Source organism: Colias eurytheme, chromosome 5 (genome assembly GCF_061535395.1).
Source record: "Colias eurytheme isolate Ceu_HAF_F1 chromosome 5, ilColEury1 Martin Lab GWU primary, whole genome shotgun sequence".
NCBI classification, from domain to species: Eukaryota; Metazoa; Arthropoda; class Insecta; order Lepidoptera; family Pieridae; genus Colias; species Colias eurytheme.
The window spans coordinates 1,729,974-1,745,509 of NC_142984.1; the positions used below are offsets into that span (position 1 = coordinate 1,729,974).

The window sequence follows — 15,536 nt, forward strand, 5'->3', positions numbered from 1 at the left end:
GTAGACTACACAGGTTTCAGACCTATCAAACTATTGAAATTACCATACATTTATGCTGGTCTAGGTCTTTACTAAATAAATAGAAACACCATAATATATAAACAAAACAGCAGTCTTTTATTGTTCAACTTATTTTAAAATACTATTAATTCTACAACAGAATAGACTTCACTCTATATACATTTTGATTTATTTTATTTATAAACATAACACTTATATACAAGTTAATTTTTCATTAGTTCTATATTTTTTACATTTATTTTATTTGTCGGTCTAACCGAAGTGTTCATCATGGGATCCTTCTTTCCCTGGATATAATTGGGAAAATCACTACTAAGCTCATTAGACGTCATATCTAAGTTTTCCTTTTGGTTAATAATAGGCACTTCTGCTACCATTCTATTCATTTCATTTACTATTTCTGAACTGTTGTTCATTTGAATATCATTTTCTAAAAAGTGAAAGTCATTTTGCATCAAGTATAGAGATTCTAAGGGGAAATTCATGTCGAAACGAGGTAACAGCTTGTTGTCGTCTGAATTATCGTCAATTTCTATGACGTCATTCTGGTGGTCGGATAATTCGGGCATGACTACCGCAGACAAATCCATATGTGCTGGATATTGTTCCGGAATTATATTGTCTATTAAGTACTGATCGATTAAAGGCGGATTAGAAGTTGAGTTATTTAGAGGTATCGTGTAAAATGCATCGGATTTTACTTCGTTCTTTATTTCGCTCATATTTTTATGAATGTCTTCTAATGGTGGGGATGCTTTATATTCTCTACTTAGAGCTTGGTTGTTTAGTAAGTTGGCATTGCACATTTTTTCTAGACTTGGCGACTGAGTGTTTTGTTTGATAGTCGCTTCTAATTTGATGTAACTAGGATCATTTGTTTGGATTTTCTGTGGTGGTGGGAGCATTGTCATGGAGCTGACATTCATTTGTTGGTTAAATGAAAATATTTGTGGGTCGTCTGTCATTTCAGAGTCAACCGGTGTCGTAGCCGAGTCACCGAGCATGTTCTCTTGTGCATACGTCATTATAGTATTGGGAGATTCGCTTAAAACGGGTTCTGGGGGTAGTTGCATGAATTGTGTCGTTATTAAATTGTTGAATGTTACAGGACCACCTAAGCCATATCTCTCGTTGTCCTCTAACTGTTTAAATGCCATTTTTTGTTGGGAATGGAACATATTCACTTGATCTGGTCCCTTAAGAATAAGATTGCTCTTAACCGATATCTTCGCTTTCTTTCTGGGAACACCATCGTTGTCGTGTGTGATATTTATTGGTGAATGACTAGATGAGGGCACTGGTAGAATTTGAGTAGGTTTTATGATTGGTCCCGTAACTTTTGACATTGGAAGCGATAATTTGTCAACAGGTTTCAAAGTTATATTATTTCGCAAAGATATCGGTGCGGGAGGTAATCTTATGGGGAAGTTGGCCATAATATTATTGCTTATGCTGTTGACGATTGGGGAGTGACTTTTAGTGAGCGTATCTACGTTGGCCGTTTGAAGTAACGTTTGTTCCATTGTCGCTGAAGTATTGAGATAGTGTAAATTTGACTGTGTTGTGTCATATGTTATTTGCAATGAATGTTGTGGATTATATTGGTGTCGATCTAACATAGTATCGTTCGAGCTTTCTGATATTAGACAATCTGAATTATTGTCGTCTTTGCTAAGATCTGTGACCATGTCCTGGCTGTTGAAATTCGAGGACTGATCCGAATTTGATGATGTGGTACAATAATTTTTGGGATATTCCTGTGGCAGTGTTTCGGGTAGGCTATCACAATCATACACTTCTATCGGTATTTTATTTACAGTTTTGGGACTAGACTCTTTATTTTTATCTATACTTATATCTTTATCTACGTCTTCTTTGTCAGTTTTTTCCGAACCATCAGTAGGTATCGTCCAAGAGGGTTTATTTTTATTTTTCGTTAATTCGACATTGCATAGCATTTGAATATCTTCTTTATCTCTATGTGTTGTGAGATGCATTAAATATTTTTCTTCATTGATAGATTTGAATGTGCAATATGAGCAGTAGTGGATATCATTAGAGTTTATATTGGGGTGTTTGGATATCATGTGAGAAGTGAATACAGTGGATTGAATGGAACTGTATGGGCAGTATTTACATTTATATACAACATCTTTTGAGTGCACCTTCTTGTGTCTGCGCATGGAGTTGTGATCCGCGGCACGGTAACTGCATTGATCACATGCGTACGGTTTATCGCCTGTAAAAAATATATTTTATAATAAAAATTTGATAATTCATATTTCAAATCACTTTTAATGAAATTGCCTCGTGTAGAATGCAACAATGTCTAAACATAATTTATTGGATTCGTTTTCTAGTGGTGTAAATCTAAAACGAAGAGATTGTAATGGAGACTATCTAAACAAATTCCTATGTAGGTAATATTTATTATTCAAAAGAAAGTGTATCTAAAAGAAGTTTTGAGTTTGATGTATCTGAGCAATAATAAAAACGTATCATAACTGCAAAAGATGTTGGTATTATCCATACTAATATTATAAAGCTGAAGAGTTTGTTTGTTAGTTTGAACGCGCTAATCTCAGGAACTACTGGTCCGATTAGAAAAATTATTTTGGTGTTAGATAGCCCTTTACCGAGGAAGACTATAGGCTATATAACACCGGGCGGGTGAAACCGCGGGGCGCGGATAGTTATTAATATTGAATCAAGCTCCAATTTGTACCTGTATGTGATCGTAAATGCAATTTCAGTTCCTCTTTTCTAGCTGCGGTATAGTCACAATGGCAGCACTTAAAGGGCTTCAATTTATCATGAACGGCTGCTATATGTGACTTCAGTCGAGGCTGGCTGTGGAACTGTCTCTTACAAATGTGACATTCATATGTATTGTCTGCTTTGTGGAGCTGCCGATGTTTCGTCAGTTGGTTCATGTTTTTAAATGATTTGGAACACAATGAACCTGGAATTAAATGACATATTATTTATTTTAATAATTAAGTAAACTTGCACTATAACAATTTGTCAAATTAGACAATCTTTGAATCATATCTATACATATAAAAGAAAGTCGTGTTACTCCACTTATAACTCAAGAACGGCTGAACCGATTTAGCTGAAAATTGGCAGGGAGGTATTTTAGAGCCAGGAGACCGACATAGGGTACTAAATATGTACCACGGGCGAAGCCGGGGCGGACCACTAGTTCTTAATATAAAAACATACTTACATATATGTCCCTTCAAATTCTCATGGCATTTCATATGAATATTCAGCAGTCTGTGCCTCTGGAATGTTTTATAACCACACACCACACAGGTGGGCAATTCTACATCAATATCATGTATCTTCCACAAGTGCGTGTGACACTGGTCCACAGTCAGAAAGACTTTCCCACACTCAGGACATTGTAGCTTACCATTCTGGTGACATTTCTTATGATAAGACAAGTTATTTGGATCTTTCAAACGTAAATAACATTTGTTTACTGAGCATAATGTACCATTTTCCTCTGGATTCATGGTCACACTCCTTCCCTTATATTTATAAGGCATTGTTTCATCTGTGATCTGAGTTTGTTCATCTTTTTTTGATGGCGATAAGCTTTCTGACATATTTACACATGGTTGTATTGATGATATCAAATCGGGAGTCACACTCGATACTTGAATCACATTACAAGGAGAATTTGATATATTTGATTGTGAAACATTAACATATTGTGTTGATATATCATTTGTGTATACAATATTTATACTGGCCTCTTGTATAACTTCTTTAGGGTCTATTGTTTCGAAATTAGGAGCGCTCATTTTGTTTAGCTCATCTACAGATATAAATGCAACACCTTTGGGTAATTGTTCACTGTTTGTGTTTGATATATCAGGAACTATTTCAATCACTTGTGGGATTCTTACATCGGCTACGTCTTGCCTGGCTGGAGGTACACTCTCTGGGGCTTCTTTTCTCAATTTTGCATTCTTTAATGCAATTTGAACGAGGCTTTTTATCATCTTTTTGACATCTTTAATACCCATTTTATGATGATTTCGTAAGTGCGTTCTCAAGGTCTCTTCTGCATCGAACACATTAGTGCAACCAGGGCAATGAATTTGAATATTATCTGCGAGACCATTGCTTTTCGCTAAATCGGGATGGACGGTGAATAAATGAAATTTAATGTCGTCTTCAGCTAGGGCCATGTATGGGCATGCTTCGCACTTAAAAAATGGAGTGGACCCTACAGATTTCTCCTCATAGGACATCACTTTTTCTTTAGGTTTGGATTCCATTTTATAGGTTCAATGTTAAACATATGATAAAATAAATGATAATTATAAAATTTTCTCATGAGCAACTATTATGATTAAAGCATACCACATGAAACATGAAAAGGCATACAATTTTAAATAAAAACAAAAATAGTATTTTTTATTTTCGTTCTTCTTGTCTCTTGAGATATTGACGTTTTGACATATGTCTTTATTGTCTAAAGTTGTTATGTCAAAATTACAAAATATGCCATTTTATAATTATTTTGGCATGGTTCATTCTCACTCTACGTTTTGGCGTAGAGGGAGAATGTACTAGAGACGACATCGGCGTATACCCGAACGAGATGGCGAATCCTTACGTCAATGTTGCCAACTATTACAAAAACTTTTTATCCGAAAAACTGGCAAAATATCTATAAATGTTTGGGTATTTTTTTGTAAGATAGGTTTATGAAGAAAAAGACAGATTTGAAAAGATTTTGTTATTTATTAACTTAACTAGCGACCCGCCCCGGCTTCGCACGGGTGCAATGCTGATACTAAATAGTAAATACACTACAGAAAAACTGTGAACGTTGTATATAAAAACATAGCGGCCCGCTCCGGCTTCGCACGGGTATAAAATATATAGCCGGGCGGCCGGCCGGTACAAGCGCGGATCCAGGGGGGGGGGTCATGGGGGTCATGGGCCATGCCCCCCCCTGGGCCATGTGCACGACCTAAGTGGACCACTAATTTAATATTAACTTTTGAAATTAACAAAGTAATATTGTTCAACATGATTTTTTATTAACTTTTGAAACATAAAAGTAATATTATAGAACAATGAAATCAATTTCAAACGGAAGAGAATATAGGTAACAAAAATTAGAGGAAAAGTTATTTACGATCGATCTGAGATCGGGATTAAAAAAACTATAACTGCGGAATAAAGTTTAATGGTAAAGTTGTAGGTATTTAAAATATTTATTACAACTTTTGCTTTTACACTTCTCGCAATTAACCACAAATATCGAAATATCCCAGTTCATATATTTTTTATAAAAAAACAAGGCTAAAGTTTAGATATCATTTCAATCAATGGTAAATAATAATAGAAAATACAGTAAAATTAGGACAAAAAAGGTCAAGTGCGAGTCGGACTCGCGCACCGAGGGCTTCGAACAAACCTAATTGTTTTATTATGTTGTATCTTTAAATGTTGCTTGTAGCAATTTTTTCTTTGTCTGTGCTATAGGACGTGGGGAGTACCTTGTAGGTTGTGATTCCCTTGCAAGTAGTTGCTAGTTTCAGAATATGCGGTTTTAATTGCTATTTCTTCTGATTCAGATTCAAATTGAATTTGAATCAGAAGACAGAATAATATCTTATAAAACAGATACGGGAATAATTACGAAAAACATGAATTTTTTATTACATTATATAAAAAAAAAAATTAATCTTATAACCCCTTTACTCATGAACGCAAATGTAATGTAGGTATTCAATAATTGATATTCACATCAAAAACTTAGGTCTATTATACCTTTAAGCAGTAATAAAATCAAATTTCTATGTCAACGCAATTAGAAGATACAGCCGTAAATGTAGTCTAATAAAAACGTACTGGAAATAGTTCAAATTAAAAGCAAATTAAACGAAATACATTTATTTGAAAATGAACAGCAAAATGACGGTAGAAATAAATGGGCAGAGGGTCCGCGATAATGTGCGCGCGAGTAGCAGACGAAAATGGACGACTCCGCCGCTCGTTCGTTCTTATAAAGGCGCGCCGCACCTCGGTGAGGAAGGCGCGGGGGGTGGCCTTCCGGATTTTACTCCAACACCGCCTCTCCTGACGGGGCAGGGTCCTCGCTGCCTTCAGTGGCAGCTGCAGCTCGTGTGGAAGGGCCAGCTTCGCAGTCTTCAGCGTTATGATGTGCATCGTAACCTGGAATATACAAAAAAACCGACATTGAAAAAAAAAATACTTAAACCAATGCAAATGAGGAAAGCTGAACCGGAAAACCGAACCGTGTAACAAACTTTACACAAACATTAACATTTAATATTAAAAAAACATTTCACGATTTTGGGGAAAATTTTACCCTGTACTGGTATCCCTAATGTTAATCACATGATTATACCATAAATTTGAAACTACGTAAAAACAAATGGCGTCCTGAACAACAAGAACACTTCGTAATTTAGTCGGATAACACAAAAAAATGTTTACGTCTATTTCGATGAAAATATTATATATTTGTAGATAATTTCACATTAGAGTTAATGAAAATGTATCAACTATATCCAGTTCTATAAAACAATATACTTCAAATAAGTTTACTTACGTGTGAAAGGTAATATTTGGTAATCTTCGTTCCGGCCGATTTTTACAACCAATCACACTACAACGCACCATATTTTCACTTAAAGTCGGATTAAAACAGATCACTGTCAACGTTTATTAAACTTTGAAGTCACTTAACAGCGAGAAAAAACAGAAAACTAGCAAAACAATGGACTGTAGCCGCTTGTTTGGGACAAACTGCCTTTGTCCCCAACAAAAGAAATCGCATAACATGAGAGAAACAAAAAACAATGTTTCTGTCTCTCTTGCTCTTAGCTTTATAGTCATAAGTGTATTTCTCTCACGCATTCCTTGTCATTTTAGTGCCTCCTCTATGGTTCATTCTCACTCTACGTTTTGGCAAGAAAAATACGAATTTAGATTTCAAGTAATATCTGATGATTATCTAGATTTCAACCATGATGTTATCGGGCATTTAATAGAGCTTAAAGGTAGGATATTTGAGGATAGTAAATCATAATATTCAATTTAACCTTTACAGGATTATAAAATATTTTTTATGTGGCCACACGGTTCCCGAAAGTCAATCATTATTGACTGACGTGTTCTGTTTTGTTTCATGACTTTGACATTAACAAAGCTACGTTTTCTGGAGTTTTTTGGTTACCGACCGGTGATTTATTGTGATAATTTAGCAAAATGAGTGTAAGTTTTATGAAAACTCAATGAAATTTTTATTTATGTTCATAAGACTTAATTTGTTTTATATGTTTTAGTTGGAAATCGAGTCAATGGTTCGCCATGTATCGCCAATCAACCCGGCAGTGTTTCCTCACCTTACACTTTTGCTGTTGAGTATTGGTATATTCTTCACTGCGTGGTTCTTCGTGTATGAAGTTACGAGCACAAAGAACTCAAGAGATCTCTTCAAGGAGCTCCTTTTATCACTGGTCGCGTCTCTTTTCTCCGGTTTTGGCATACTGTTTCTATTACTTTGGGTGGGCATATATGTTTAGCTTATAGTCGATAAGATACATGCATTTATTAATGATAAAATTTCCAATGATTTGTATGTAAATCTGTATTATTTTTGTAAGTTTAATTAAAAATTATTATCCAAGATGTTGTTTATGTTTTTACACTCCTCTAATAGTAAATCACTCCAAGGGATATCTTACTGTATATTCTTATAATAAAAACATAAGTGCAACCATTTCAGCATTTCTTAATTGATTTGTTTTTCAACAAACAAAATTTTTTGTTGTTTTTGTTTTAAACCAGGTAGGTAACCCTGATTATTATTAAATAAAAAATGAAAACTTTAACAACTTAACTGTCCCCATACAATACAAAATAACACTAGCCCACGTCCATCAGTATTTTCTTTCTATTAGGGTAAAAAACATTCACATTGTCTTAATAAATTATATTTTATGAAAATAGTTATTGTTTTTATGTATTTTATTCAATTTATATTTATGCCTCATATATGAGCATGAGCGTGGGATAAAAGATTTTTTTTTCCAAGTTCAATGAGTCATATGTGTACACATCAAGTATAGACAATAAAACTTGATTGATGACCCGACGAACCGAATTTGATGAACCCGACGTTATAATAGACTATAATGAAGCAAAAGGTATAGATATTTCGGACCAACTAGCATCCTTTCACTCTCCTTTACGCAAAAGCCTAACTTGGTACAAAAAAAATCGCTGTTGATATTTTATTTCAAGTTGCTGTAATAAATGCTAGGTGCATTTACAATGATTTGGAATCAGGATGTCCTAAATTGTCTGTTTTGCAAGTACAAGAACATTTAGTTCGACATTTTCTAGGGCTAGCAGCGAGAACTACAGAAAATAACGTGCCTCAAAGACTTTCGCTTTCTCTGACTCCCAGATCTCCAGTTTCTAGTTCATCTCCTGGCCATAGTGTTCAAGAAATTCTGCGTAATACTACAAACAATAAGTTAGTTCGAAAGAGATGTACCGGTTGCTATGAAAAATTAAAAATTCAAGGGCAGTTGGCTCGAAAACCTAAATAAGTGCACACATAGTGCAAAACATGAAAAAAAGCATTTTGTTTATATTGCTACAACGAAAAACATAATATTATGTATTTATTGGTTCTCCTAATAATACTTACAAACATACTTTTCATAATAAAACGTTTTCCTTTTCACTGTATTTTTTGTTTTATTTCGAACAAATAGGATACACACACCTACCTACCTTAGTACCTACCACAGACAATGTATAAAACTTTTGCGAAAATTTATTTCAATTTCTTGAAGGTTAGGGTTTTTGCCACACGTTCACGTAATTATATTTAGTATATCACTCCACGTTCATAACAAAAATATACCCCAAAGATTCTTGAAAAAGGAGTCACTTGTGACTCACGAACTTATTCCAAAAGTTCACCGTGAGTCATATGCGACTCATTGGACAGTTAAGTTGCTAAATATTGCATTTATTTCTTAAATCCCAAATGACAAAACAGAATTATCTTCATCCCTGGCTAACTTAGAACAAAAAGAAAAACAATATATTTTCAATTTTCAAGGTATCCATGTGCTATGATTTATGAATCTATGGAGTGCTTGAAAAAAAATCATATTTAATATTTATTGACTATTAGTAAAGTCGCGATGTGTGAAGATATTTTCTTCTCGTTTCTTCTCTTGCCGGTGTCGGAACTCCTCATCCTGCACCACACTCTCATGCATCCTTTTAGACGCGAGTGTTTCAATTCTCTCTCTGATTGTTTTATTGGACATGAGATACTGCCTAAAATAGATTTTTAAATTATTGACGACTTAAATAATACGACAAACGAAAATTTGAAAAGAGACCTAGCTACTAAAAAAAAAGTGTGTGCGTGTACTAGTGTAGACACGTAAGAAGTGAAACTTCTTTATAACCTTATTTTTCAAAAAATAATTACTATGTGCAACTTGACAGAAATACGTCGAATCACGCATGGTAAGGATAAGAACAAGATGGCGCGTAACGGAAAAATGTCACGCGTAACGAAAAAATGTTACACAAAATTTTTTTACAACCCCGATAAAGAAGTTTCACTTCAACAACCATTAATACAATCATATTATGCCTTACAATACTAATTGCTTTAGCATGTTTTCGTTAACCTTTTGACCGCCAGAGCAAAAACGCATCGCCGTGCCCTCCACGCCAAGCCACAAATTCAATGAGATAACCTTGAAAATAGTAGGGATTCCAAGATGTTATCGATAAACATAATAATTCACGTCTGAATATTTGAATAAACAGCTTATAACACAAAAATAATATTTATTTAACCTCATCTCCTACTGTAAAAACTTAAGACCACATTTATAGCAACTATCAACAAAAAAAATCAACCTTTTGAGATACAAAAATACATATAAAATTGCAGCAAGTTACAGCACTATTCTCTATCAGTTACGCCCCATTGGCATGTATACATGCCAATGGCGCGGGCAACCATCCTTTTTTTTATAATCTCTCGCTTCTGATTAGGGATGTGTAGCTGTATATATAACTTATCGAGTTTATTTATTAAGTTTATATGAACTATAGGTATTATTGTGGAGTGTTTATTTGTAAATATCAAAACAACTATTACCTTTAAATAAAGGGAATTGCATTAAAACTACATATTTATTTTCCAATCATTTAGTTTAATACTTGAGTTATTACAAATACTAATTATATGTAGGTACCTATTTAGGTCAATTACCATATTTTGATATGACATAGCGACAATTTGTATCATAAGAATATTCTAATAAAGGCACTGATTAGACATATTAGGTAATAAATTTTGAAAACTTCTAAAATGCGCAATAGTTCTTCTGTACTATAAAACTCTTCACTTGCAATTTTTGCGATTATAATATTGGTAGATACCTACTCGATAAAATAATATTTTTACAACTTTCCGCACTTAACAACACGGCACGCGCTTACGACGTCACCAGTCCGACATCTATTCATGTCAATGGCGCAGAAGGGATTGCATATCGATACTGTGCTAGGGATGCGCATGATTGGCGAAAAGGAAAATATTCAAATCAACAATATCGACAATATAGACAATATGGTATTATACCAAAGAATGTAGTATTTACCTTTTTTCTCAGTGACTAAGCTTATATATTTTTTTTGTAGTTATTACAAAAATTAAGCGAATTAGAGTAATTTCGCTGAAATTTTAATGAAGTTACTTGAATATTACACTACATCACTAGTAGGCACGTATACATGTCATTGGCGCGAGAGAACATGCTTTTTTAGCCATTAATTAAGTTATTTTTTGTCATCAAATATTTGAATAACTACTTGGCAATTTTGTTTACTGTGTACAATTATGTAATAACTGGGGATTCAGTTCATAAACTGTATAAATAAAACACGTAAAAGTAAAGGTTTAATATGTTTATTTTGTATTTATCTATGATCTGTTTCTTGGCATGTATAGGTGTCGTTGGCGCACAGGGCACGATTGCGCATGACATCTATAGATGTCATTGGCGTTCAAAAGGTTAAATCGTAACTCGTAACAAATCTATTAAAGTAATGTTTAAGTATGTTTCATATGTACTGTACTTTAAAATTTATCAAAATCGGTTCATCTTTCGTCGCATGAAAACTATACTATTACTATTTGGATTTACCTAAAATAAGGAGCATCCAGTCGATACAGATGAGTTATCTCTACGGATACAACTGTAGTTACGCGTTTTGAGTCCTTCATCAGCAGCGCTACAGTGCCAAAGTAATCACCATCCTCTAAATGTGCGATCTGAGTAAAAACATTTTGAATAAAGATTAGGTACTATATTGGGTCCATGGTACCTATGAAAGTAAGAATAGACATAGAAGGAACCAGACAGAATGAAAAGAAAGCGTGAGTTGGTGTACCTATACGTAAGTATAGGTACACCAACTCACGTAGTTACATGGTACTTATTAACCCATTGACCACCGTAAGGCCCGATCGGGGCGCGACACAATAGATTTTCTATTGTGTCTGTGATTCCGAGGACTTATAAAAAATCTGCTGCTTAATAAAAAGAGCGTGTCCTCGCACGTATCTGGCAAACTGGTGAAACTTCTTTCGCAAGATTCAAAGATACCAAAATCCATGACATAATAGTATTGCCATGGCGCGACCTTGAAATTTTACTCTACTAAAGAAGTTCCACTTCAAAAAAGGGGTTATTAAAACATGGTGGGGTCATGATGGCTGAGTCGACAGATGTCGCTACGTTACACCGAAAGACGCAGGTTCGAAACCTGCCACAATTTTTCTAAATGTTTCAAATATCTTTCTTTTGTACCATGGCCATGGTTTACCTCTGCTCCCTTTAAAGAGTAAATCGCAACAGTCCCATAAGCGATGAAGTACATACAGTCGCCGATATCACCAGCTCTAAGTATCAAGTCATTAGCGAGATACGTCTCCGGCTTGAGGTAGCTCATCAGCTCACCCATCTGGTTGGCTGGCAGGTCCTTGAGTAGCTTTACTTCGTGGATGAATTTATTGCATGTGTGCATTGTAATCTCATGGCGAAGTTGATCTGATGGTGACGTTTATCGATAGAACAATAGTTACTAGATAGTAGATAGTAACAATAGCTACTTTTGTTTATTACACACGTGTAGGTAAATTTTGAAGTTACGTTAATCAAGAGTTTTGTACATTATTCATTATAAGGCTGGGTGCAAAAAAGAATTGAGAGGAATATAGATTGTTTTATACCCGAAAGACAGTCCAAGGCAGCGTCTTCTTTATAATATTTTCCTTCATATTTATACGTGTAGAATGTGAACACGCGCTTTTTCAATAATGTTGGAAACTGCTTTTGTTGCATATACGCCTGTCAATAAATAGCATCCAAAGTAAGAGATTACTTTAAATTTAACTATTAGGATATACGTAAAACTGTGAAAAGTGAAAACTTTATTTAAATTAATATGTTCCTACCTAAAATTAAAAGCAATTTACCTCCACTTGGTTGATAAGGCCATGATATCGCATCGTTGAATTATATTTTGTCATATAAATTTTCAATAGGAACACTGAAATGTATTATGTACTTCAGATTAATACAAACTTATATCAGTACTAGCGGTCCGCCCCGGCTTCGCCCGTGGTACCTACATGTTTAAACTATCCTATCTCTCAAGTTGGATCGAACTGCACATGGTGTGCGAATTTTATTATAATCGGTTAAGTGGTTTAGGAGTCCATTGAGGACAAACATTGTGACACGAGATTTGATGTAGTATGCCTTGACAACGCTATTTTTTTCAAAGAAATCAAGAGTAAAAAAATTATAATCTTGGCTCTCCTACCTATTGTATAAACCATGAACATGGAAGTATATAAAATAATGGTTGAATATATTATAAATTCATCGGGATTATCAACCTTGTATGTTGAAAAACCGGTACCTGTCGTAAAAATATTATTCATGAATATACTACGCACGATATTATGACGATTATAAAACTTTAAAAAAATTAAAAGATTTATACCAAAAAACGTAGACAGACATACAAACAGGGCTTTAAAATATTTATCGCTCGGACAACATTTAGTAATGTCTCTTGAAGAAAGAAATGTATTATATCCGCTTGGAACATATCCAGACCCTGGAAAATATTAAATCACAAAATATACTTATGAACTGGGTATAAAATAATTTAATCAAGATACCATATTTCAATTTTCAGTATATTGAAAAGCTACAATATATAAATACAATGAAAAGCTGCAGATAAATAAAAGGTAAAAAAGCTGAAATAAATCGTAGGTACATATAATAAGAAACGCAGAATCGATATGATACCATTTCTGTTTCATCTTTACCGAGTTTGTAGATATGGCATTAAGCTATTGTTTTTTTAGATCTATGAACATATTAGCAAACCGGGCGAACTCCGTTTCGCCACCAGAGATACCTTTTCTTTGCTATAAACCTCACGGAGCCCGAGACCTTTCCAACGAATGCAAAACCGTGGAAATCGGTTCGTGCATTCTGGAGTTATAGCGTCAGGAAGGAAAACCCGACTTATTTTTATATTATAGTAGATTTAGAATTTTCAATTCATAACATAGTAGGCATAATATTATGTTGTTGAAAGCTCTTTTATGTTATACACAGGATAAGCGCACAGAGTTACATCAAGTACCTAACTCTGTGCTTACATGTCGATACCCTGGCATCTGCACTGACAGAAAATGCAGCAATTTCATTTTTTTTTTCATATTACAACTGGCATAGAGCAAACTGCAAAAGGTGGTTAATTTGTTACTCGTATCCTAAGATGTCATTAGACATTATATTATAGTAAAACTTACAGTAATACGTTACAACAACCGGGGTATAGATAAAACACGTCGCCCAGTGCATCGTCACGGCAAATAAAACAAGGTAGTGGCAAGAACGGTGCCAAATGAAGGACCGAGTAAATATCTAAAACATAAATAAAAAAATCGATAACCAACAATATCGATATGAAACTGAATTATAGACTTATGAACAGGGCCGGACCGTGAACTCTTGGGGCCCTGGGCTGAAACTACCCAGGGGCCTTTTTTATTGGAAATGTTCATATTAGTTTCATAGTTACTTTCGCAATTTTGTTATTTTAACATTATCAAATTTTATTTTAAATCGTTTCATTAGTTCAGGAGTCTATCACGGACAAACAAAGTGACACGTATTTTTATAAACATAATATACAGAGATAATAAAAATATAATAAAATAATGTTATTTAATTGATTATAAATTAGTAAAAGAATCTGACAGATTATGTATGAGACAGTTATGTTATTTAAATAAAAATTTAGCTAAGTAATTTAGAAATCAACCTTTCTGCATTTTTGTGTTGCAAATTCTTTTATATTGTCATCACATTGCAAGTCGTTTGTTAGATCACAATTTATGGAAAGAAGTGATAAAATATTTAGCCGATCATCGATTGTTGTCCTATATTTATTTTCTACATATGACATCTTGGAGAAGGAGCGTTCTGCTTCACAGCAAGTGATTTAAAAAAATCTTTAAAATAGTGTAGCAGTTAAGGAAAACGTCAATAAGTTTATTTTCGTACATGAGCATAAAAATTATGAACGTTCGCCAAGCATGTGGATGTGGAGCCTGTTTGTGTTGGGTGATTGTGGTTGGTGTTTGGGACTTCGTTTGCTGTTTGCGGTGTTTGTGACAAACAGCCAGCGTGTGGATGTAGCATTATGAACGTTCGCCAAGCGTGTGGATGGCTCATGGCTGTTTGTGTTGTGAATGTGAATGTGAATGTGAATGTGAATGAATGTGAATGCGGATGTGGATGTGGATGTGGATGTGGATCTGGATGTGGATGTGGATGTGGATGTGGATGTGGATGTGGATGTGGATGTGGATGTGGATGTGGATGTGGATGTGGATGTGGATGTGGATGTGAATGTGATTGTGAAAGTGAACATACACAAACACAAACACAAACACAAACACAAAGACCGAACAACGAACATCGAACAACGAACAACGAACAACGAACAACGAACAACGAACAACGAACAACGAACAACGAACAACGACCAACGAACAACGAACAACGAACAACGAACAACGAACAACGAACAACGAACAACGAACAACGAACAACGAACAACGAACAACGAACAACGAACAACGAACAACGAACAACGAACAACGAACAACGAACAACGAACAACGAACAACGAACAACGAACAACGAACAACGAACAACGAACAACGAACAACGAACAACGAACAACGAACAACGAACAACGAACAACGAACAACGAACAACGAACAACGAACAACGAACAACGAACAACGAACAACGAACAACGAACAACGAACAACGAACAACAAACAACGAACAACGAACAACGAACAACGAACA

The 15,536-nt window shown here is 34.7% G+C and overlaps 3 protein-coding genes and 1 long non-coding RNA gene across 4 annotated transcripts in view; 1 reads left to right on the top strand and 3 right to left on the bottom strand.

The window, feature by feature from the left end:
* Nucleotides 1-96: 96 nt before the first annotated feature.
* On the bottom strand, nucleotides 97-4,479 carry LOC149908289 (uncharacterized). Its single transcript, XM_090101711.1, has 3 exons — nucleotides 3,251-4,479; nucleotides 2,747-2,983; nucleotides 97-2,260 (listed from the first exon to the last, which is right to left on the bottom strand). The coding sequence occupies exons 1-3, from the start codon at nucleotides 4,311-4,313 to the stop codon at nucleotides 225-227; spliced, it is 3,336 nt and encodes a 1,111-aa protein (XP_089957837.1). The 5' UTR covers nucleotides 4,314-4,479; the 3' UTR covers nucleotides 97-224.
* A 1,448-nt stretch (nucleotides 4,480-5,927) lies between these two features.
* LOC149908290 (uncharacterized) lies at nucleotides 5,928-6,973 on the bottom strand. The gene is made up of 2 exons (XR_016456711.1): nucleotides 6,626-6,973; nucleotides 5,928-6,225 (listed from the first exon to the last, which is right to left on the bottom strand). It is a non-coding gene; the product is annotated as an uncharacterized LOC149908290 (long non-coding RNA).
* A 188-nt stretch (nucleotides 6,974-7,161) lies between these two features.
* Nucleotides 7,162-7,707, top strand: kud (oligosaccharyltransferase subunit 5 kud). The gene is made up of 2 exons (XM_090101712.1): nucleotides 7,162-7,290; nucleotides 7,362-7,707. Exons 1-2 carry the CDS (start codon nucleotides 7,285-7,287, stop codon nucleotides 7,599-7,601), a joined length of 246 nt encoding a protein of 81 aa, XP_089957838.1. The 5' UTR covers nucleotides 7,162-7,284; the 3' UTR covers nucleotides 7,602-7,707.
* Nucleotides 7,708-9,049: 1,342 nt separating this feature from the next.
* LOC149908292 (potassium/sodium hyperpolarization-activated cyclic nucleotide-gated channel 2-like) overlaps nucleotides 9,050-15,536 on the bottom strand; it is a 44,103-nt gene continuing 37,616 nt past the window's right edge. Inside the window, exons 5-13 of the mRNA XM_090102189.1 lie at nucleotides 13,964-14,078; nucleotides 13,138-13,254; nucleotides 12,955-13,053; nucleotides 12,605-12,678; nucleotides 12,359-12,476; nucleotides 11,953-12,176; nucleotides 11,271-11,398; nucleotides 9,211-9,378; nucleotides 9,050-9,170 (exon numbers count right to left, since the gene is read on the bottom strand). Coding sequence (XP_089958315.1) covers nucleotides 9,216-9,378; nucleotides 11,271-11,398; nucleotides 11,953-12,176; nucleotides 12,359-12,476; nucleotides 12,605-12,678; nucleotides 12,955-13,053; nucleotides 13,138-13,254; nucleotides 13,964-14,078 — 1,038 coding nt within the window. The 3' untranslated portion in view covers nucleotides 9,050-9,170; nucleotides 9,211-9,215. The remainder of the gene's footprint in view (nucleotides 9,171-9,210; nucleotides 9,379-11,270; nucleotides 11,399-11,952; nucleotides 12,177-12,358; nucleotides 12,477-12,604; nucleotides 12,679-12,954; nucleotides 13,054-13,137; nucleotides 13,255-13,963; nucleotides 14,079-15,536) is intronic.

Bases quoted from the DNA above. Each gene is read 5' to 3' on its own strand.
- LOC149908289 (XM_090101711.1), bottom strand. From the start codon at position 4,313: ATGGAATCCAAACCTAAAGAAAAAGTGATGTCCTATGAGGAGAAATCT. The intron at 2,984-3,250 runs GTAAGTATGTTT...ATTTAATTCCAG, and splicing joins GAATTTGAAGGGACATATAT to GTTCATTGTGTTCCAAATCA. The intron at 2,261-2,746 runs GTACAAATTGGA...TATTTTTTACAG, and splicing joins GCATTTACGATCACATACAG to GCGATAAACCGTACGCATGT.